At 47.3% G+C, this 24,859-nt stretch overlaps 1 protein-coding gene and 1 long non-coding RNA gene across 2 annotated transcripts; both read left to right on the top strand.

Annotated features, from left to right (window-relative positions):
- Positions 1–10,723: 10,723 nt before the first annotated feature.
- Dfd (homeotic protein deformed) lies at positions 10,724–15,575 on the top strand. Its single transcript, XM_076384869.1, has 2 exons — positions 10,724–11,751; positions 14,847–15,575. The coding sequence occupies exons 1-2, from the start codon at positions 10,845–10,847 to the stop codon at positions 15,527–15,529; spliced, it is 1,590 nt and encodes a 529-aa protein (XP_076240984.1). The 5' UTR covers positions 10,724–10,844; the 3' UTR covers positions 15,530–15,575.
- Positions 15,576–15,580: 5 nt separating this feature from the next.
- On the top strand, positions 15,581–17,894 carry LOC143183359 (uncharacterized). Its single transcript, XR_013002589.1, has 2 exons — positions 15,581–16,343; positions 16,510–17,894. It is a non-coding gene; the product is annotated as an uncharacterized LOC143183359 (long non-coding RNA).
- The last annotated feature ends 6,965 nt before the right edge of the window (positions 17,895–24,859 follow it).

Below are 24,859 nucleotides of genomic sequence, written 5' to 3' on the forward strand. Positions count from 1 at the left end.
ACTTGGTCATAATAGACTGCTGCAATACTTGCCCTATCGCTGACAAAAATGAGTGGACTGCAAGACACTGGCAACGAGTCCGATTGGTCTATTTAAATGCACGTTCGCGCAACGGTGTCTGGTCGAGGGAAGCCATACCTGTGGATCGGTGCCTCGAAAGTTAGGGGTCCCAGTGCAGTTGATTAACGATGTGAGCGTCCAGGTCGAGGTGGGTGGCGCATGCCTTTGTGACAGCACGGCCGCTCCTCCGCTCCACGACATCGCCACCGTTGCTATCGCGGATTATTATAACTCGTACGTTTCATCTGGTACTTCGATCGACCGGTCGGTAGACAGCGACGCGGGCCCAAGCTATCGTCACGTCCGTTTGTCCACGCGCTAGGATAAAATCAAGCGATTCTACCGACCTAAACGCGAGGACGGATTCGTCTTTTCAGCGATCGCCACCTCGCCCCTCGGCCACGCGATTCGCGTCTGATTCAACATGGCACAGTGGAGCTCATTCTACTTGCAGAGTAGAACTTCACGAGTAGATTCAAGCGGGCTTCGACAATTATTCGACGTTCCTTTTCTGCAGGAATAATATCATTCATAATAATAACAATTAGATTACAATTGTTACGGAATACAGAACAGTCAGTAAGACTTGAACAACGATTTAATATTAGTCCCCTAAAAATAATAAAATTAAAACTGAAGAATGACTCTATTCTTATTTTTTGACTTCAACTGAAACTAACTGTCCCAAGAAAATGAATCCAAGAGATCTCCCGAAGCGCAAGGAACAAGCAGAAGAGAATCCATTTTGCGAAATGAGTCGGGTCCAGCGACAACGGGAGGAGAGAAGAAGGAAGGCGGGTAAAAAGGATAGGGGTCGATCTGACGAGGGTAGGTACCCTATATTGGCAGGCGTGGCTGCGGGATGCAGGGTGCAAGAGGGCTCCAAGGGACCGCTGATTGGTTCGAACGGAATCGACTGGAAGAGAGAAACAGTGGAAGGAACGGAGAAAGAGAGGGTGAGACAAAGCTCGCGAGCATGGGGTGTATGAAAGCCGAGTCGACGGGGTCGAAAGGGATACGTGCCACCATGTAAGGGGGGACCCTTATTCACGCAGCGCGGCCCTTTAATAAAATGCGCATTTATACGAGCCTCTTGCCTGGATATTGGCTCGGATAGAATTTGCAACGAGGCTTAGTGGCTCAACCGAAGCACCCTGCCGCTGATTAAATACAAGCTGGATTTCGCCGTCATGAGAAGACTGCAAAATTCAAATCACCTTTCTACCGAGTTCGAGAAGAAATAATATCTATGCAAATTCCTCTATTATCTAATACTATGAAGACTATTCGATGCAGAGAGTTATAATAGTTCTTGAAAGTAGGTTAAAAGCTATATTCTTCTTCCTTTACTGACTCACGACCACAACTTTATCTGAAATTTCCTTCGAAGTCGAATCTCGGTCAGCAGACTCTGGGACCATTAGTCAACGCACGCAAATCCCATCCCCAAAGTGCGCCTCTCGCTAATTCTTCGTCGGGATGGAATTCCCATTTGCGGAAATTAATTGAACACGTATTCACGAGGACAAAGGGAATCGGCGACACGTTGGTATTCCTCGTTTTTTCCCTAGCCTCGCATTTCCATAAACGTCACGGAGGAAGCCCGTCGGAAATGGTCTCCTTTGATAACGTCGTTCAGAGGCGGAAGAACACCAAGAAGAGTCGAGGCGAGGGAGGACGTGGCTCCACGGGGGTGGGAGGGGTGGCTGGAGCGATCTCGGGCCTCTGGACGGGTGATTGATTCGCTTTGAATGATTAAAGAACGCGGAAGAAGGGTGACAGGAAGGGGGCACGGAATAATAGCGTTCGATAGACTCATCAAACTTTCTCGAGGAAACTTTAAAGAGTCCCGTCCGGTTCTCGTGAAAGGCGGATGGATCATCGTGACTGTTCTCGATCGCTGTCGCTCGCTCCTCTGAGAAACTGGGAAATTTTTCCTCTGCTCCTCCTTTTCTACTCGCAAGTGGGACTTTCGTAATCAAACAAAGTTTACAGCTCGTTTGCTTCTTTATCTACTGTTTTCAAAGAGTGCAAGGTATTGGAAAACATAGTATTGAGTTGAATATGAAATTCGAATTAACATTTTATTACTATCGATGGCTTTTTACTAGTAGAATTGCAGCAAAAGAAAAATTTTCTATAGTTGGCTAATTATATACCTGAGTGATCAATTTGTAAATTATTAGATATTTGACGTTTCATATTACATAATCTACTTATATAAAACATTCCTACACTACCAATAAGAAAAGTAGAAATATTCTTTAAAAACGCACCAAAGTAATTTGCATACTAAATATACAAACAAGCAACTCCTGTGCCAGCGAAAGGGTGAAGCGGAAGAAAGGGTTAAAGATAGGCAAATGGACTTTCTTTCCGCGCAGTCTCCGCATTTGAATAATTTACAGCTCGTAAATAACGCCGATTGTAATCAACCGGAACGAGGCCTCATTGTGGCATCATCGGTAGCCTGCAGTACTCGCAGGAGAATGACGGTGGCCGGATCGCAGGAATATGGCCAGGGCCTCGGTAGCCTGCAGCCAGCCCGTGCCAGCCAAAGGGTTGCAACCGCGTGATTTATTGCCCTGCGAATCGAATTTTTTCCAACAGAAGAAAGTATTCGCAAGAGAAGACTTGCGGCGGGTGGTAAGCTTCGGCAGGGTGCGAAAGGGTAAAATGGGTCAAAGAAATTTCGCTATCCACCAGAGGTCCTACTTCTGACTTCGAAGATTCCCGATTCATTTGTCAGTCTTGGAAAATAGAATTACTTGAGCCATAAACTGGAAGATAAACTTATCACAAGGTATAGATACTCTAAAAGTGTAGTATTTTATTTAAAAAATATATATTCAGTATAAAGTGGAAGGTATCAATTATAAACCTGACCTAGAATAGGCTTTCAGGAAGCAAATAAAAAATTCTCAGGATATCTCATGCGGTCATCCGCGTATCGAAGAGACTATCGTCGTGACAAGGCTTCCGCGAGATAAAGATCGCGCCTACCACGAGTTACAGAAGGCTGCATGAAAGATAGCGGTACTGCTTACGGAGGGTTATTGTGCGTCCATCGGTTACGGCTCATCAGCTGCTGCAACTTCTATCTTGGTGCCTGGAGGAGGATCGCAAGTCCCAAGGCGCCAACTTCGTCCTGTTCCGCCTTCGTCATGTTTCCCACCTTCCTCCACGCTGTCGGTGCCTACTATTCTATTCAACCGCGTCCTCTGATTGCTGTAAATCTTCAAATTACCAATAAATACCGCAAATGGCTTGGCTCGTGCTCCGCTGGAAAACAGGTATCCTGGTCCCTGGTGGCTCGTAAAAGCTGCCGAAAGAGCGTCTTTTTACTCGAGTCTCTCAGTATCTTCTCGAAGAGGGCTTTGACTCTGCCAAGGAAAATGGAAAGCATCTCTCGTGGGAGATATGCTAATTTGTAGTCGGAGGAGATGAAAGATTTTCTGACGATAGACAAGTTACAGAGGGAATCCCTGGAATATTTACAAAGATGTACACGAGGACACTGGTTATGCAACATTGTACACAAGGCTGTCGAACGATACGTGTGAGTTACCTGCGCAAGAGGATCACGCTTTAATTCGAGACCATTAGCGCGGGGCGAATCGATTGCGATTTTCTATCGAACCAGCATGGACTTTTTGAAAAATGAGACGCTCTCCTGCTCTCAAAAGTGGTCCTAAAACGCTTGAAAAAATGCCGACAATGTGAATCCATTAATCTTGACGGCTCGCGCTGCCGTCAGCTCTTTCTTCCTTTCTCTCTATCTTGCTCCCTGGACCTGCCTGCCACCAGGACATCCCTTTGCACTTACCACCTGGAACAACATCAACAGCAACGCTTTTCCAGAGGGCTGCGCCTCCGGGACGATTTACTTTCGCGTGATAGTTATTTATTCTTTGGGGAGGAGGGGGGAACCCCGCCGCTGGGATGCTGTTGAACGACGGGACAATCACAGAAGCATTAAACGCGAAAATGGACGACTCCTGGATGGAATCGTCCAAGGTACCAGCAGAGGTGCAACCGCTTGGGTCATAAAACCAGCAGTAATTCTACATTTCTTGAAAATACTTAGAGCCTAGGAGCTTCACTCGCGTGCACTGTCACTGAGACCTTTGATGAGATCCAAGTGGAGTATCAGGATCATGAGCTGATCCTAGAAACTCGTCAGTTAGACGTGAGTCTATGTCAAGCCTTCTTCCCATCTTTTTATCAATTCTGTTGCTAAATAGATGACTTGTCTCAATCTTCCACAGGCCTCCACCCTCTTTTCTTCTTCCCACGACCCTACACATCGATTTTCTGTCGTCAAAGATTCTCTCCCAGCGAAACGCCAGTTCCATTTGACCCACAAAGGATGTTTCTAACATCCCGAAGGACCTTGCGCTGCCCCAGGCAAAGAAGGAAACCTCAGTAGGTCGTTTGGAAGCAATTAGCCTCGAGAACGTTCATCTGTGTCGGCATCCACGTTTCGAGGCCCTTTTCGAACAATGCGGCAGCGTTTTCGGTGTATGCAAACTCGTCTTCCAGAAGACGAGGGCGAAGGGCGTCGAATGGTAATTGTCGGGGTCACGGATGCTGGACGACCTTAACCCAGTTACCTCCTTCTTTCTTCTGCTTCAGGCGGTAATCAGCGTCCAAGGGACGTTTACACGCTTCTCCCCTTTCGCTCGATTTCCTTGCTGACGCCTGGAGGCGGTTCGCAGCGCTAAATCTTCAGAAACGTGTCAACCCGGCTCGTGTCTTTGTCAGTTCCGCGCTCCTGTTTCTAGGGGCTGCTTTTCGATGGGGAATTAAGTGTATTGGTGGCTGAGTGAGTTGATTTGCGAGGAAACAGAAGCAGTAGCTCAGTATGAAGGTTGTCGATATATTAAGAATTGTAAGTAGACGTAACAGAATCAATTACCATAAAATAAGTGGATCAGTTCAGTAGAAGATTTAGTAGATTCAGCTGACTTAGGTAAAGTAGATTGTTGATTTGAATGTTTTGATAGAAATAGGAATGTTTGAATATTTGAAAATTTGAATATTTGAATATTTGAATATTTGAAAATTTGAAAAATTTGAAAATTTGAGTATTTGAATATTTGAATATTTAAATATTTGAATATTCAAATCTTTAAATATTAGGAAATTTAAACTTTACATTCAATTACAGCGTTAGTCCATTTTCATCCCTTCTCTTCCGTTCCCAACCCTGTTTCCCACACTCTACTTTTTTGACACCTCTACTGGCTACTTCTACTTTGCTTTCTGCTTGAACCTTGAACGTCTCTGTTCACCAAGACACCCAGCATCATCATCTCCAGCGACTGGGAAACTCAGGGAGCTTCTGGGCTTGCTCGAGGAAGGATGTCACGAGCTCAAGAGAGGAGGATCGTCGCTAACGACTCCGCGAGCCGGTCGCGAAAGGTGATGAATCACTTTTACGACTCACTCGGCCATTCTTCGTCGTCCAAGGCGCTCGACTGTCGACGTAAGCTGCTATAAACGCAGTTTTTTCCCAACTGGCCCAGGCTCCATTGAACGCTCTACTCGACGCACGCAAATTGCTTTCAAGCAGCGATGTCAGGTGGTAATTGCTCGCGGTCGCGGGTCATGGGTCACGTTAACGTCGTTACCATCCACGTAGGCTGGTAATTACCGCGCTTCCGCACCCGGTTTTCTTTCGTCTTTCCTCTGTGCCTCATAAGTGGAACTACTGTTGATCGAGCAGCTGAGACTTTCACTCGACGCACGGTCCTCGTTGGCCGACGTTTGTGCTCGTTCTCGCGCTGTCGTCGGACGTCGGGCTTCTTGTCAGCTGTGATAAAACACGTGTTTCTATGTCGAGGGCCTGATTGCGCCTTTCAACGGGTTGCATCGTTTCGAGGGTAGAGTCGTGGTGGTCGCTTGTCCAGATATGACAGCGCGGCACTTAGTTGTGGATGTAAAGAGGTCTTCAGGGAGTGACTTAAACGTCCACGTCCTACATAGAACAGAAATTAGAAAATCTCAAATTCGAACAGGTATTTCAATATTTGGACGCTTGGAGTACAATTCATAGAGTATTCATCAATCTTCATTTTTCAATTTCATTTTGTATTCCTGTACAACACACGGAATATCAATCAATGAAGCTCCTCCAGAAAAATAATCAACACAGACTCCCCAACATTCACCTCATCCACGTACTCGCATTTTCCAAACTGCAAACGTTCGCAAAGAAAGTAGACGAGGGATGAAAGAGCCTCAGCGAGCCTTCCAATGTCTACTCCGATACCCAAGGGTTCAGATTCGTCTTAGGATGTCCCCATGAGGACTGAGTCCCTTTTCCACGTCGACAAACGCGAGATCGTGACTCAGCAGCGAAATAGAATCTCCAGAGGCTCGTGCTTTTCGTCTCGGACGGATCGGCTGCCAACACCTCGACACACACGAGAAGGCGACTGGAATTCCCTGTAAATTCGAAAACTCTGGCACGCGTGAATTCCATCGTGAACTGTATCGAATTCCGCTGTCCACCGACGCTCCGCGAGTTTGTAAATATTTGGGACAGCCTTTAAACTGCAGATCGATCGATCCCCCAGGATCGATCAGCGCTTTTAGGAAACGCTTCGACTCTCGTTTACCCTCCAGGAGGGTAACATGATTTGCTTGATGTTTTGGGATAAAAGCCACAGAGAAAATATCGCAGACTCCGCAGAACAGATATACGAAACGGTTTAGCGACGATCAACAAGTAAAGCGTAGCGGGAAACGGTAATAAAGCGATGAAAGTGATAAATCGCGACGGTTCCACCCCCGGGCCAAGCGGCGTATCGCGTTATTAAAACTTTACTAATGGCCGATAATAAGCAGCCGCTCCACCGAGATTGATATTAAATCGTAAAGTACTGCGCTCCCATTTATCATTATCACGACGGAACCCTGGTATTACGCGCGACTGTTTTGAGTTTCGCAGCTCGCGGGGAATTCCAGCCAAACGGGTTTCCACGGGAAAGTGTTCTCTGACGGCCGAGGATGCTTCTTTCGCAATACGACTTAGGAGATTGTGGCGAGCATTCACCAATGCACTGTCCGTTTTGCATCTTCCCTTGAGAATGAAGGAGTCAGAAAGTTGTGACGCATGATAAGAAATAGTATCGGTCGTTTCTAATGTACCTATAAATGGAGAAGTGTCAGAGACGATCTGGAAAGGAATTTGATGTTTCACTTTAGTGGTGAGTAGGTATCAAAGTGGTAGAATTGTAATATTCTACTGAGCTGTGATTAAAGCTAGCAGTACCTATTAATTTCTTTACGAATAAACTAACTTTTGAAAGCATTACTTAAGGGATGATTTAATAAATTGTGAGAATTAGGTACAAAGGGAATTTTTAAAGAATAGCTGTCACGTGTGTCCAGTTCTCTCGCAATTCACAATCGAAAAACCCACTCGGTCGAAATCGCAGAAGGAACGCCGATACTCCATTTTCCCCAACCCTCCGCGATCATTCCATGCAGCGTACGAGTTCCACCCCTAAGGCTGGTCCATGGCGTGTACCGTAGTCCCCCGAAGGGACAACAGCGTCAGAGTAACACGTGGCGCGTTCCAGTGAGCTCTCATGGGCGATCTCGCGATAATCGTCGTCCGGGAGATCGCATCGGTTCGGTAGCTAGAAGAGGGATTGGAAAAAAAGCGGGTGGGGAGGAATCGTCGTTGACGAGGTACGGTCTCTCGGTTGCAGGGGTGGCGGTGGGTGCAAAAGGAGGGTGTCATGCCGGCTTGCCGGGAAAAGTGATTGATTGTGTTGCGCCGGAAGAGAAGAGGAGCACCGAAGACTCGGGCAGAAATGGGGGTGAAAAGAGTCGGGCGAAAGATGGAAAAAGACGCGAGGGAAGACGTCTTCGGGGGTTGGGGGGGATGAAGGGAGATGGAAGCTCGCGGAGCGTCGACGCCGATAGAGACGGAGAGGTCGAGCCGCGAAACGAGGAGACAACTGAACCCTCCTGCGTCGCCCACGTCATCCGCAAGCCCCTTCAACCCCCTCGCAGATTCCACTCGACGCTCGGCGTCTCCCTCCCTGCATCGGGGGCGGCATGAAGTGGCCGTAAGAAAAATAGAAATAAGCCGCGAACGGCGTATCTCGCCTAACGAAAAACCGAGTCGAGGAAGCTCGCGGAAAAACCAGGTGACGCGTTCTCAGCGCTCGCTGAATTGCCACCCCTTCCTGTCCCTCCGCGTTCTTCTGGGCCCTGTTGAGAAATATTGCCGCGCTGACCCTTATCGCCGCCCTTACACCTAACTGACAATATTGCCTCGCTTCTTGAGGACTCGAGACGATTTCTTCCGGAGCTCTTGAAAATAAATCTCGTTAAATCTCTGGGAGAACTGGGGCTTGATAGGGTTGGTCACAGTGTTCTCTCGACATAAGCTCGGTGAGTTACATGTTTTCACTTCACTTAGACCTCGTTACACTTAGTATGGAAATGTTATATTATCATATTATACAAATATTAAATTATAAATTCGTGTGCGAATCTAGTTCTTCATTCTGCACGAATGGGTTACACTTCAAATCGATTCCAAGTTCTGAATTTCTAGAGACACAATATTGTAGGTTGAGGATTATATCAGTAGACGAAGTGGATGTAGTTCGATGGTGTAGGGACGACAGCCTAGCAAGAGTAAAAGTATGGATCGTCGGTCTGGCCGAGCGGAGCTCGCCGTGGCGCATTGTCGTGCCGCGGCAAAACAGAGTGAGTATGCTCTTTGTGTAATGACTCGGCGCTTTATATGCTTTGCGCCGCGCAGCTGATCGCAAGTAGACGTACTTGACCGAGTGCAGCGAGACACTTGTAGAACACTGATATAAACACGCTGCGAAAGAGCGCCGGAGCCATTACTTTCAATTTGGACCGCGTCGAGGCGGCTTACGTAACGCGCGCATAGAAGAGTCGATGGTCATAATACTCGTGGTGCCAAGCGATAGAAAGTCGTCGCGCCGACCGATTGCGAACGCCTCAATTATCGATAAGGTTGCTTCTGCGTGACCTTATTACTCGAGATCATGGGATTCCTAGAGGCACGATTGATATTAACTGAAATAGGTATCATCTCTTCAAGTTCGAGGATGAGAGAAGGTTTATTGTAAGTGCTCTGAAATTTGTGGTGATCTTGGAAATGCTTGGAGGATTTGCAGATAGTGTTATTATCTTGTTAGTCCCTTAGAATTAAGACAGAGAGCTAGTAACGACTGTAAGTCTCTTCATTTCTGTAGAATGAGAGAATATGGAAAGTCATGCTCAACCCTTAGCATATCAAAGTAGAATCACTAAAACAAGTAGAGTTACTAAAACATAACTCAGCCAAAATTCCCTCGAAACAGTACAGGCTGCATACCACTCGCGATTTCATGATAACATGTGCAAAATAGGAGTCTCTGCGCTCTAGAAACGCTATCCTCGAAAAATTACCCAAAACCAAGCGATAAAAAAAGTCAAATTCACCCCAAAATTGAGTTCACGCGCACCGACTCCTAATCAGGCCACAATATCTAACCCCAACAAGTTCAATCGCAACAACATCCGCGTCGATCGTCTGTACGTGGATCGAGCACACCACTCGAATGGATTTCAGAAGGATGGAGGCGGGTTAAGGAGATCCGTAGGAGTGACTATACGGTTCTATATAGGTACCCTCGAGTATGGCCCCATAAGGGCACAGGATCCACGGTTTCCGTGGCAGGGGTTGGTCTCGTGGTCGCAGGGAGTGGGGTTGGCTGGCGGGAGAGGCAGAGGAGCGACGAGGAGAGGGGCTGTCCCGACTGTTCGCAACGACTCCGAAGCCAGCCGGCCTCGTCGGACCTGGAGGGAGTTGAGAACAGACCAGAGTTGCCAGACGAGTTTCTGCCGAGGCAGGACGAGCTCACTTTCATGGCTCTCTGACAGCTTGGCCGGTCGACGCGATTTCTTTCGTCGGTGCGACCTATTCCTAACGATCCAGTGTGTGGTGATCAACATCGAAGCGATTGATAATTGTTATCCAGTGAAAGAAACGTTATTTCGGCCCGACGCTGAAATTGGATCAAGAAGATAAAGGGTGCCTCGAAGGCCTCACTTAGAAACTTATCAGTCTGTCATTCTCTGGGAAGTGCATAGTGTCTGATATAAACTAGACTGAAAAAGTCAGTGATCCACGAAGCGAGTGGACAGAGAAATCGGTGACCGTCGCTTTCGGAGCGATAGGAAGGAAGAAGTTGGTGCACCTGCCGCAGTGGTTCTCGCGGCGCCACTCACGTGTTGCATGCGTGCCGCGCTATCCATCATGGTCGCGGACTGGGGGCGGCTCTGATTGGTCGGCGCCGCGGTCACGTGGTATGGTAATCGGGCTTTGGTGGGCGGGAAGGAGCGAACGAGACCGCGGAGCTTCGTGGAGGATCGCAAAAGTGGCGGAAGGAGAGGAGAGGATAAGCAGCTATCCACCGGGAGTCTGCTGCTCTCCGTGCTCTCGCTCTTTTCGCTCGTTTTCTCCTCTGCCCCGGGCTTTTTCCTTTTTCCCGTCTTCTCGGCTGGCTCTTTCCTCCTCGGGAAAAACTCGCTCGGTTCAGAATCCTGGGGGAGAAGGATGTCGGCCACGGACAGTACTGTGCAGTGTGTTCGCCTCCAATGATTGTCAACATGGGCCGGTGCGAGACCGTGAACTAACACAGTGTCACGGGACCAGAGACTTGGGAACGTAGAGAAACAGTGACTTTTAGTTGAGGTGTCGGGAAGGAGATTGCAAGTGTTCAGGAAGAGCCATCGCCAAGATGAGTTCCTTCCTGATGAACCCATCCGCCGGCGGCGGATACCACCATCACCAGCACCAGCAGGCGGCTGGCAATCACCACTTGGCGACGACTTCGGTGATGGTGGACCCCAAGTTCCCTCCCAGCGAGGAGTACAGTCAGAGTAACTATATCCCCTCGACTGGTGCAGACTTCTTCCCAGCCAGCAGCGGTGGCCATCACCTGAATCACCCCCAGTCCCATCAGCTGCAGTATGGCTACCACCAGCATCACCACCAAGCAGCGTCCACCCCTTATGGTGCCTCGTCCGCGGTCCAGCTGAACGGTGGCTACGCTGGCTACGGTGGCTACTATGGACCTCATCATCCTCACCACCAAGTCCACGCCGTTCACCATCCGAGCCTGCATCCTCACCATCACGCGGTGGGCGCGCTGGCGATGCCGCCAGAGGCCCAGCAACCTCCCCTCACGTGTCCATCCTCCATGCAGGGCCAGCAACAGCCCCAGCAGCAGCCGCCCGCGTCCACTGTCCTCGGCTCCACTCCTCTGTCGCCTAGTATCATGCAGAATCACGTGCAGCCGCCGGACAGTCTACAGCATCATCAGCAGCCGAGTCAGCAGCCGCCGCACGAGAGCAATGCTTGTAGTCCTGCTAGTTCTAGCCAGTTGCATCGCGATAATTCGCCGGAGTTGCAACCTTCCAATGCTCAGCAGTCGCAGCATATACAGAGCACGCAACAGCAGCAACAAAGTCAGCAACAGTCCCAACAGCAGCATCATGTGGACGATGGGTCTGATCAGGATGATATGGAAGACGATCAGATGATGGACGGGTCACCAGGGATGATGGAGGAGGAGGAGGATGAGGAGGAGAATGGGGATCGGGTGATTTATCCGTGGATGAAGAAGATTCACGTTGCTGGAGTTGGTGAGTGAGATTCTTGGGACCTTGGGAGGGAGGTGATGAGGGTGTCAATTGGGTGTCTGAGGCTCGATTTAGGGATAGGTGGTTAGAGGGTGCTGTCGTTTTAAGAGGGATGATATTTGGATTATTGTAGGAATTTTTGAAACAATAGTGAGTTTGGGTATTCCAGTGGTTTGAAATAGAAAGGTTTAGGTATTGAGTCTCCAGCCGACGGAACCTTCTCTGAAGGATCCAACTTGATTGCTTGTTCTGTCTATCGACTATATCGACTATTGTACCACAGTAAGTTCACTCAGGATTTAAATATAGATTTCCAGGTGTTGCAAATTGAAGACAGAGAAGCTTTTAATCCTGTACAAAAAGCTGTAAGAATAGTCGAGACTCGATTAATCGAGGTTCGACAATAGTTCCTCCCATTTTCGAGTCGAATATTCTATGGTCACATCCATCTTCAAAATATCACATAACTCATTGTCTCTATCTGGGACTGTAGTCAGGATAGGGATGACCTAGACTCCAGCGCAAGGTGCACAACAAAAGATGAAAGGGCGTTGCGCAGTTTACCTGTAGGACTGATACATTGTGGGTCGTAAGGTGACGCGTTACCGAAGAGTCGGAAGACTGATGAGCTGCAATTTATCGTTGCACCTTCCGATCACCTGCGCGAGATTTCAGAAGCTTAGTGGTTTACGAGCCATTCAGTTACGCCTAACGTTTCGCCATTCTTCATCTCGCAACAGGCGTTGAGTCAGTAAACAGTAGATTTCGGAGACCCTCAAAGCAAACACGAGGTAAATGAATTATGTGTAGTTATGGTCTTGTAACAGAAGTGATCTTCAACATGAGAACGATATGTCTCGCAGGAACGCAAGAAACTGGTTCAATTGCCTTTTACGATTTCCATACTGACTCCTAATCACGTCCTTAATGATCGTTTTTGTGGAAGGTAGTAAGAGATAGCAGGGGGATTGCAATTAAGGCGGTTACACGCCTTGATCAAGGAGTAATAATTAAGCACGTGGCGTGTCGGCTTCGGGTGTTATTTATTGAAAACGCGAGTAACGATAAGAATGGCGTGGATTAGCGCGAGGGTGCCAGGCAACAGTAGGCGTTTCGCAGAAGGATTATGAACGTTCAAAGAGAATTTTTGCAACGTAATATCCTTCAGAATTGGGCTGCCTTTGCAGCCTCGAATTTCTATTCCGTTTTGACCGAGAAATCTGCTGTTCACTCCAGCTTGCAACTATTCCTTTCGGGTCCGTTCTACTGGGGATACGATCGACGTAAAGTCGAATGTCATAATTCATATTTCCAGGTAGCGAAAAATAGCGACGGTCAAAGAAACATGTTGCATTGTCCGCGAAACAAGTTTTTAAAGCGTCTTCCTATAGTAATTGTTTCTCTTGTTCCTCTGAAACCCCTAGATTATGGTTCTATGGGGTATAAATTATAAATATTTCAAGGAGGCATTTTCACTTTATGTCTACGCCATTTTCAAACATGAACACAAAAAATACTATATAATAAAAGCATCTGAATAATTCGAGTAAAACTACTAAATTGTAAACGAGCTTTCAACTCAGCCCTAGCAGCCAATTTTTCCTCGAAACTCTTACAAGGAGCCACCGTCCTCACAAAGAAGGAACAGATTATCGGGAGGACACAGGCTGGTGCACGATCCCCAGTTCGATGTCCAGTGCCTCTGGTATGCGTGTCCGTCGGCCTGTCGGAGACTGCAATCTCTCCCCTCTGAATGTCGAGCTGGATGACCTGACGCTGCCGCTAGGAGGGGCTTCCCGAGACAGTCGGTCAGCTTCGGAATGGAATGTGTCTGCACAGATTCTAAACTAAACTTGCTCCTATGTTTCCTCTATCGAATCAGTCGGACCACCAAGGAACGCTTCTAGACAATCTACGTCGCTCGATAGGGTCCTGGATCGTCGAGTCCTTTCTCGCGCGTCACCTTGCTCGCGAGAAAAGCAGTGCCAGTGATGGGATACGATGACAATTTCTGATAATACTATTGACCCTTTGAATCCCAAGTATTTAAATATTTCTAAAATTATATATTTGCAGGAGTAAAACATCGAGTTTTCTAATAAATTCGCCTGCATTACATTCGTATAGAGCGTCAGTGACACATGCAACATTCTAGCCTGTCGAGAACGTCAAAAATGTCCCTCTGCTACAAAATTATTCCATACAGGATGACGCAGAGCCAGAACAAGCTACAGTGTTGAATAGAATTTTCTACCGCTGAGTAGGAGCTCGTTTAAATCAAGCCTCATTTGCTTCCATGCAGTAGGTTCTAGTTATTGTTTTCTGAAACTTTCCAATGGACAAAAGACGTACAGCCATAATCCTCGTTCAAGTTCGACAAGCGTCAGCTCCGACAGCTACTTGGCTGTCGAACGAATCGGCCTTGGATCATTGGCCTGCCGATTGTGAAATGTAGAGCCGGTTATTATTACGCTTCTTAAGAGAACGCGATGCCACGGTGTTAGTGCTCGCGTCATACCTCTTTATCTCTTCCAATCGCCGATCGCCTACTCCTGCAGTTCGTTTGCTGACTGTTTTCGAGCCGCGAGGAAAGCGCTGAGATAAGAATAATGGAAACGCCAGTGGAAAGGACGATTCATGTTCAGCCGCAAATTGCGCGATATTACTGATGTGTTTGCTACACGAGGCACTTCTACCGTCGCATTTTGCAATAGACTGCGAGGTCGGAGCAATTAAGTGACAGTTTGCCATTCTAGTTTGACGAAACGTATGGGTCGAGCGATCGTGAGAGGTCTGTGGGAGGAGTTAGATGTTATATCTGCGATTGTGAAGGAAAATTATGCCACGTGCTTCTAACTTTGAGATATTAATGATCGAAGTTTTAAATCCTACTGCTTCCTGATAGATATGTACTTTATTATATTCTTCACTTTTCAAAGAAGAAATTCTTTCGAGTTTTAGAAGAAATCCAGTTCATTTCTTTATCTTTATAGCTATAGACGTAGTTTGTAAAAGTAGTATTGTAAGCCCCTAGAGCCCTCACTTTACTATACCAGGCTCCTTGGATCATCTAACAAATTCTCTTCTGTTTCTTCCAGCGAACGGCTCGTATCAGCCAGGAATGGAGCCAAAGCGTCAGAGGACCGCCTACACGAGGCACCAGATCCTGGAACTAGAGAAGGAGTTCCATTACAACAGGTACCTAACTCGTCGGCGACGGATCGAGATCGCGCACACGCTGGTCCTCTCCGAGCGGCAAATAAAGATCTGGTTCCAGAACCGTCGCATGAAGTGGAAGAAGGACAACAAGCTGCCGAACACGAAGAACGTGCGCAGGAAGAACGCGAATGGTCAAGCAGCATCGGCCGCGAAGCCAGCGAAGACAGCGACCGGAAGAACGAAGCCATCGGCGGGCGGGAACAACAATAGCCAAAGGAAGAACAACAATAACTCGCCGTCGAGCGGGATGGAGAGCAGCCTGGACTCGAGCGTGGGCCTCGAGATGGCCGACGTGCACGTGAACGCTGCTCTTCCGCATACGAACGTGGTCCATCCGAGCTTCCAAGGTCACCCGCACCCCCTGGCCCATCTGCAGGCGCAGCTGAGTCATCATCACGTAAGCGGGATGATGGAGGGCCCGACGGGAGGGCCGCTGGGACACATAGGCTCCGGAAGTATCAGTCCCCTCGCCCCCGCGGCCAGCCCCTCGGCCCTGTCCCAGGTCCCAGCGCCCATACCGCCGCCACCGATTAAGTCTGATTACGGGCTGACGGCGCTGTAACGTTCGTTCGATGGGCCAGACTATGGGACGCGATTCCACTGTTTTCATGGCGACGGGGGATTCGTCGCTGTGGGCTCGTAGGGTCGACGGAAGGCTTAGTTCCTGAGATGAGGGCGATTGGAGCTGAGGATGTGTTGGAGAGGAGACTTAAACGGAAGAGTGGATGTTACTGCCCTGTGATCATTGGTTCGATGGATAATGGGAAGGAGGCTAGGACACGTGGAAGCAGGAAGCAGCAATTTTGTCTTTCACTCTGGGGGTAGTTAGTGAAGCAGTACTTTGAGTACCATGGTGATCTTAGGGAGAAGACTAAATGGTGACCTGAATGCGCAAAGGACTGACTAAGAACGTAGTCCTGCTTCGAGTACAGCTGAGTCATCATCATCTGGATGATATGCAGGAGGATCGAGCCGCTGGCTTATTGAAACAAACGAGTCCTAGCGTGAGGCTGTTTCTTCAGTTGCGCAGTATTCCTCGGTCCAGAACGTCGACTCGTTTGGGTGTCCTCGAGTGACGCTAATCGTCGCCGAGGTTTGAGTGATGTCGCTGACAGTTCACCGACATTCGTCGTGCTCTTCGGACCGCGTCAAAGTACTTTTGCAGGAGTACACGAGAATTTGAGGACTGAGTGACAAGTGTCGAGTGTGGAGACGTGGCTCTAGAGACTGAGAGCTTTGGAATGGGACGGTTCGAGTGAAAGGGAGTGAAGAATTACTCAGGACTTTGTGACTAGACAGTGAGGGGACTCAGGTCTGAGAAATATTTGTGAATCTGCATGCAAGAGTTGTGTTGAGACTGCTGGTCGCGGCATTTGGTACGTTGTAGCTCAAAGTTTCTTCTATCGATAATCTGTCGAATGTCTAGTAATTTTCGAGAGATTCTAGTTGCTTTTCATGATTCTAATCCGACTGCCAAAATCGAGGTGTCGCCGCGAATTTCGAAGCGCGTAGAAATATAGGGTCTTTATTTCTGATTTTTAGATAGATCGAGCAGCTCAGTCACTTCGAGGCTCTGAGAAATTGAGAAAGTCTTTATCGATACAGAAGAAGCAGCAACAAAGTGATCGATGTTCCACGATAAAACTGTACATATACTTAAATAGGTGCGCGTGTACATAGTCGTGTAAAGAAAGTTCTATTGCTATTGTGATTAAAGTCGCATCGTATTTCGTATGTTATCGCGTAAGTGTGGGGTCTTAACGAGATGAGTGGTCGACGAGGGGTCGCGAGACGTTCGAATACGCTTTATTTAAGGGAGACGAGCGGATCGACGCTGTAAGACGAATTCAACTCCACAAAATGTACAGTGACGCTTGCGTTCTGACGCGAGAACGCTTGTTGCAGCAATCAAAAGCACAAATAAAATTAGAATCAAAATATACAATAACATCCAAGGCGGAAATTTGACGCGAACTTTGACGTGGATTCAAATACGAAATTAAACAAAAAATAGAGAATTTATTCCACGAAATCTCTCGAATTGAAGACTCCCATATGTTCTAAAAATTCAATATTCCCAATATTAAATATTCGCAGCACTGTATGTAAATGCGTGATACCACACGTATATAATTCAGTCACGAACCTATCGTCGTGAAATATTCGCTGCAAATCGCTGGTGTCGCAAATATTTCGCGTTTCTGTATAAGAGTCTTTAATTCGCAAAATTTGCCAAGAGAGAACAGTTCCGTCGAGTAATCGTCTGCCTCGCGAACGTTTTTCGACGGGGACAGCGCGTTGTCTCCTGGCGAAGTAGAATCTCCCTGTGGTCGTCAGACGCGACAGTAGACGGACAATCGTGCCTGTTCCCCTCGGAGATCTCGTTCCAAGATCTGGCGAATCGCGTTCGCTCGCGTCACGTACGTTTGTACATAACTGCTCCGAAGATGATGTCTATTTTTATCGAGAAAGTATAAGGACCGACCAAGTTAGTTTAGAGGGTAGGGCGCGTCGTCGGAAACCAGAAGCTGCAGCGGGCAGACGAGGTGAATAGGAGTGCACGGAGTCGCTGTGACGATATACCAAAACGATGTTTATCAGATTTAATTATAGGAACGTAGCAGTACTAAGAAGCATTAAACGGCAGCATTAATTCTAACGAGCGCGTGGCGATCTAGTGTAACTAGCGTGTTTTAAGTAAGCAAGTGCACGAGTTTCGAGAACGTTCTATTCGATGTGAGACCCTTGTATCCCTTGATATTCTATCGATAATGTATATAGCCTGTACGATAAGAACGTGTTTGGGCACACGCATACACACATACACAGACACCGATGCTTGGCGTTTATATTGATCGTATGAGACCGATCAAATACAATCGTGAAGTAAATAAATCAATAAATAAATGTTTCGTAATTTACGATAATGCCGTCTTTTCTGAACGAAAGCACCCCTTTTTCGTTCGTCATCGTTTTTTGTTAGTATTTCGTTTTTTTGCAATTCTGACATTTTAATATTCATGCAGCCGAGGAAAGTTAGGATTCCAAGGTTAAAGATGAGGAGCATTTCGGGCGCTATCGGTTCGTTATCTCGTACTTTTTTATCAGTTTTTCACGCGATGCATCACTCACGCAGAAAACAAACGATAGCCAGCCGAGTCGAGGTAAAGTTGTGTACTTGACAGCGTTGACAGTATCTCATCCTTATTACGTATGTAAAATTGCGCGCATAAATTTACCAGTTCCACGGTACGCGTGATCAATCATTTATCCCCTCAAAAAGGAATACCTATTGCTGGAAAATGTATGAGAGAAACAAGGAGATAACGCTACTTGTGAGTCACACTGACAGAACCGACTAACATGGCGCCAGCTTTGAGAACAGTCTCAAGGGACTTGATGGAACCAAAAACTCCAACCCCCTTCGAGTTAAAAAACAAATAATTCCATAGAAACCACCCCTACTATCCATCCCTATTCATCCTTAAACTTCCCCAAAACTTAATTTCATGATTTCAATTATACTCGTCATATAAATCCCCCAATATATTCTCTTAACAATGCCCAATATGAAAAAAAATGTCAAGAACTGATAAATGTCTCCAAAATAAACAACTTGCGATAAATGATAAAAAAAGATGGTAACTCCTCGAATTTGCATCCAATTAATTCAATCTTTTTACCAAGAGCCACGTTACACGAGCCATTGTAATACAGCAAGACGCTTTACAAGCATCTTGGAGACACAGAATTGGAAGCGAGAGGGGTTCTCTGTCGTTGGCCAGTTTGCCGCCCACGCGCGCACATTCGTTCGTGTGTACGCGCCCATGCGTGCGGCGTTGCCGCGTCGGCGCATGCGCGAGCACGTGCGTGATTGCCGCAGCCCTGGCCTGGGGATATGCCGCAGCAGCCTCGAAAAGAAGGGTGGCACCCGGAAAGCGAATGAGGGGCCGTCTGCACGACCCTGCCTCCGCCCATGCAACCAGCAGCCCGGCCAACAGCCGAGATAACCTGCTACCACCCAGGATCGAAAGTCAGACATGCTACGTTCCGATCGACGATGGCACGTCCACCGTGTTTCGCGAACAACGATATTCATGATGCCAGGAATGTTTAAAATGCCACGATTCATCTCAGGACAGTCTTGGACTCCTTCCTTCTTATGATACGTGACTTGTGAAAGACTTTCAAACGAGCTGATGAAAATGTCTCGAAAGGGAGGATCGAGGGATGCTGGAGGAAGAACGTTTTTTAATTCGGCTGAGGCACATTTGGGAGGGATATTTATTTCTATCTAGTCCTAGAATATGTATTTCGTACTACTTAATCTGTAATAGGAAATTTCAAGGGGTAAAGGTAAAGATATGGACAGACCAGTTGTTAATGTTAGAGCACCCCTGCAACAGAAGCTCAGATACCCCATCTCATGGCTGCCAAAAGAAAGAATCGATTTGATTCGCAGGCTAATTGGAGCACAGTGTATCGTGACTCCATCAAACATTTCTCATCGATCCTAATGGGTCGGGGTAAGAAATCTCAGCGAGCCAGCATGGGACAGCATTAACAGCGAGCTTCTCGACGGGCAAGGAGGAAGGAACCACACAAGAGCAGCTAATTGCAAGATCTATACACCGGCCTGTTATCCGCGGCGCCGACCTACGTTGTCTTCCGGCGCTGAATACCCTTACAAGCCACTCTCGGATATAGACGGTGTTGGGCATAAATTAAGGCAAATAGGCTGGACAATTGATTGTTCCCGAGCGTAACGACCTCGGCGGGAGGCAGTCGGCTTATCTCTTCCCCTGTTCCATTGCAGACAATTGTAAAGTATAATCAAACCATGTAAACAATGGGACCCCGATACCTAATCTATCTCAGAGTCTTCAGAACTAAAATCCTCCCTGGAACGCGTAGATTCGATGCACTCTTAAAACTCTATCTATTCACCGATAACGAGGCGAAGGAACCTGTCGCCTGACGTCCGAGACAAAGCGCGCTGCGCTGAAATATTACCCTGCTGTCCACCAGAGCTGACATGCCCGCGTATGGAGGTCGATAAGGCGTGACAGGGACGATTCCCCAAGTGTTCGCCATTAGACGTCAAAGAGCCTCGCAAGAAGCCTCGAATCAGCTTTCTTCTGAAGACTGTTGCGCGAAATTTCCAGGCGAACCTGGAGTACCACGGTCTCGCATTATCAGATCCACCTCCGTGATCCGTGACCCTATTTTCAGGACGTTGTTCCACCTACACGCCGCGCGTTCCACATTCGTTGCGGCAGGAGACAAATGATCCGTACGCGGGCACGGTCATTTCGTCCGCATCCGGCTGGCAATCGCATCATCTACAAGCTGTATGTTGCGGAACGTGCAGTGGGTGGCCGGTGAATCGCTCGTTTGGCAAACTTCGTGGACAAACAACGCGAAATTCGCGCCTTCCTCTGCCTTCCCGCGTCGTAGTCAAGATTTAACGGGTTCCTGACCACACACTTCGGTTGCGCAACGCGCTGCGATCCCTCTGATAAATGACTGCACGGGAAACTGCCGGCGTTGCACTACTTAAGGTGATTGCGGTTCCAGGTTCGCCGGAGGATGCGTCTGGACCGCTCTGCTTCGATCGGGAAGGGTGGACTGGTGAAATATAGTTGGGTTTTTTCTGCTAGGATTACAGTACAGCATAACTATAGAGAAAGGGAGGGACACAGTAATGTGAGATTGAGTTCCTTGCATTTTTGGATAATGGGGAACGTTTTGTGTTTTGTTCTAATGCAAAAGTAGCAGTAAAATATTTTCAGTAGATACTGCTTTTTGCGTAGCTGGGTAGAGTAATTGCTCAACAGAATCACAAATTCTTTTATGTCATGAATCATTGACTCCAGGCCCACGTTAAGTGACGTCTTCGAATAGTTTCTGTAATTTTTCATGTTTGTTCTACATAAAATCGACTTCCTTGACCTACCTAGTGGAAAGAAAACAGCCTATGGAAAATATCCTACGTAATAATGCAATAGCAAGTCGACCAATTATGTGTCCAACAACTACGTGTATGAACTAGAACCAATAGTGGATTGGTTTTTAACTCTAAACACATTTTGACCAATCATAGTCAAGCTACTTGCCTTGTTAGACCTATCCTTCCCTGTTATCTCAATAAGCAGCAGCAATATATTCAAGATAAGGACAAAGCGTTGCAGTTCTCCTGATTTCCATAAACAGCAGCTGTCGAACGGCTGACACCTGTCCAATCGAAGTGGTCGCGATCGGGGCCAGTCGAATTCGGGGCTAGGAAAAATGACGGGAACGTAGATTCAAGGGATCCCCATTACGCGTAATTGGAGGGGATTAACGAGTCACGACTCCATTTATCAGGCAGCGTAATTACAAAGCATCCCGCGCTCTCTGTCCCTCTTTCTTCTTCGCTTCGAGTCTCTTCTCTCGCCGCTTCGCGCTCGTCGCGTCACTTTGCGCTCGCTCCAGCGACTGACTGACATCCCCCAGAGGCAGTTTCGCATCTCAAATACACATTAGGCTGTAACTAAAGATAACAGGAGCTCCGTGTCGTCGAGGGGGAGCCTGGTGAAATTAGATTCTAGCCCGCAGACACCGCGGACACCTCATCACCATGTTCGATCCTGACGATGCTGAGCGCAAGTGCGTCGAGGCTTGATGAAGGGAAACCTGGGGAAGTCGGCGAGTTTTGGGAAATTAGCTCTTGTGTCTGTATCATGGGTCATGGTGGTATCATGTTTTATTTTTATGAGGTAGATAGTAGTTTTCTGCTTATTCTTTGGTACCTCCAATGCTGTGGTATTCATTTGCAATTCCTATATTGCGATAATCCCTGAAATTCCATCTCCCCAATGACTTAAAAATTCTTAAGATAGCGTGCTACTTATTACAGAAAACCTAATAAACATCGCAACCGTCTCAAAGAAGCATTAGAACTCTAAAGTGGTCACCAATGGCCCTCACGACACTCAATCAATCAAGCAAATGAAAAAGGACACTTCCATCGTTTTCGAATATCAATATCTAAGGCGTCATTCACTAAGCAACAACCCCAGGAGTACCCTGAGCATGTTTCCAGCAGGCAGCCGCTGCTGCACAGTAGCGATCGGGGACACGCGCGGTTGACGCAGCGAGGGACACGGAAAGTTAACACGGGCGGTCGCGTCGATCCTCAGAATTAATTAAAACCATCGAGCCGAGGGGGACGTGTATTTTTATCTCCCCCGTCCTCGGCGACACATCTATCTCCAAGTAGCCGGACGCGACAAAAAGAGGAGTTCCGCTACTGCTGCTGCTACCGTTGCTTTATCTTCCCTGCCAATCCCAATACGTCCCTTTATAACTTTTCCCGTATCGACTGCCTACCTCGCGAGAGAAAACGCTGCGAGACGTTATCGTGATACTGGTTTCGTTACCGAACCTCAGAGCAGTTTCACACGGGACAAGTGTTCATACTACTTTCGCTGGAGATGTGATGAAATCGTGGTTGTTGGATCAGGGAACCTTGAGCGAATATTTGAAAACAAGGGTCCTTTTAGGTAGATCTCGGTGGAAGAGGGTTACTGGGAGCAGAGGTATCAACCCTTAAAAATTCCAACTATTGAAAAATTCAAATTTTTGAATCTTTGAATTTTTAAATTCAAATTTAAATTTTCAAATTTTTAGCTTTTCACACTTTTCACGTGTGTACAAATCCTTAATCCAGAAGTGTTCAGAATTTCTTTCTATATTTATTTCAGTTCTCGAAATCCTAATTCGTAGAACTCTCTATCTGAATTCTGACAAGTGGTTTCACCTTGGTACAGTAAGAGTCAAGGACTTATTCTTAACTCCGTCGCTAGTTGACTCCCGGTCAATCTTCGCTACCGATTGGCCAGAGTATCATCGCTGGTGCAAACTTCCAGTGAGTACTCAAGAACGAGGGTCCACCTGAGCACTCGCGGCGAAGGTCCGAAGGGAGCAGGGCTATTACGAGGACTCGTCGACGGTACCTGTCGCTAGTCCGCAGCTCCCTGCGTAGACCGTCGAACTAAGAGAAAGAATTAGAGTGAAAAAGAGAGTCGCGGGGCGGGAAGGTGGCGAGCTGGAGAGAAAGAGAGAAGAGGAGCAGCCTGGGCGGCGCAAAGGCTTCGGACTCGCAAGCCGCACGTTCATTAATCTTGATCGGATCAGTCGAGATAGCGGCGAGCTGTTTCGGAAACCCTCCCCCACCAGCCGTTCTCATCAAGTCCCCTAGTACCATCGCCTCAACCCCCCTGCGCTCGCTTCGCCTCGACGTCCCGTCTCGCAGCTCCTTTTTCTTCTGCCTTTCCGAACTCTTTCCTGGACCCTCCTCTATACACGCTCGAAGGTTCGGCCCGAGGCCAGGGCGCAAGAAAACCCCCAAGACGGATCGGCACCGCGCCGACGACGGCCAGCCGTTTTAATTCCGGCTGGATCGCCTGCCAATCCCCTTCCTCGGCCTCGCTCGCCCCCACGACCGCCGCCAGCCACGGCTACAGTCTTTATAATTCATTAAATTCTTTTTTCTCCCACCGAGTGGCCCTTTCGACGCGAACTGACCGCGAACGATTTCCTGTGGATGGAACTCCTTGGGGGTGACGGTCGAGCAGGGGAATTTGGGTGCTCCGAAAATGGAGGAGTTTTGTGAGAGATGAGGGATGGATTCGGAGGGTTGGTCTTCGTGGAAAGTGGGGTTTTTGGAGCAATAAAGGCTAGGTGGCGGGAAATTTGGTGTTTAACGTTCGAGTGGTGTGGTGGTAGTGTTATTATCTAGACTGTGTCAACAAGTGGAATTCAGAAATTAAAAAGGTTTAGAAATTCGTGTAGATGTTTGGAAATTTGACGATTTAGATGCAAATTTGTATATAATTAAGAGGAAGGTAGTTCGTGTTGAACATTAGAAAGCATAGCCCAGCAAAAAACGTTCAGGCACAATGGCGGTCGTCAGTGGGCAGTGCCTTTAATTTCACCAGGATCGCCTGTCAATCCTCCTTCATACCTGCTCCTTATAATTCATTAAAATTCTTTTTGCTTGGCTGAAAACGTGACGGATCTTGTTTTCAATTTAGCAGAGCCCCGACTGCGACTACCATAATGCCCCGCGTGAGTTACTCGCGGAATAGCAATGAGTCTCCTCGATGTTCAGTTACGAGTCGCTATCGGGATTCTTGCATGGAGGCTTGTCTTCGAAAGGCGAATTCTCGGTTATCAGGGTACGGAGGTTTTCGTCTAATTTTTGTTAGAAATATTTATCTTTTCTCTAGTTATATACCTAGAAGAACTCTTAGCGCCTTCTCGAGAGGACTACTCAGTAATCGAGATACGAAATATTATCCTATTTTTTTCTTTTTAAAAAGTATCCATGCTTTCTCTAGTTGATACTTTTTTTTATCGTCGTTTCAGTTTTTTACGATGTAAATAAATGTTTGAGCATCTGATGACACAGTTTATCAGCGGTTTAGGAGAAAGCCGACGAATGACCAGCGTCATGACACCCTCGGTCTTGCGACAAGCATCCCCTTCAACGCTGACCGAATTGGGCATTAACACCCTTCGTGTAATTAATCCTGTAATTCTGTTGACCATCTCCCGAACGAAGAGGGATCGATATTAATCTTGCTATCCGACAAGCATGGGAATCTTGGGGAAGTTCTTCTCATGGAGCAGGATATAAGCTACTGGTATAAATGAAGTATACAGGGTGATACCTAATAATACATTTTATTGAATTCTCAATTATTCATTTTTAGACAATTTTTTGCCTCACATTTGCGTGTGTATACTCTGAACTAAAATTCAATTTTCATTCTTATCTTAATCGAATCTTAATTTATTCCCTCAATTTCCTCCACTCTTTTTTCAGCCTTATCTATCGTTCTTTGTA

The sequence above is a fragment of the Calliopsis andreniformis genome, chromosome 1, assembly GCF_051401765.1.
Source record: "Calliopsis andreniformis isolate RMS-2024a chromosome 1, iyCalAndr_principal, whole genome shotgun sequence".
Classification (NCBI taxonomy): domain Eukaryota; kingdom Metazoa; phylum Arthropoda; class Insecta; order Hymenoptera; family Andrenidae; genus Calliopsis; species Calliopsis andreniformis.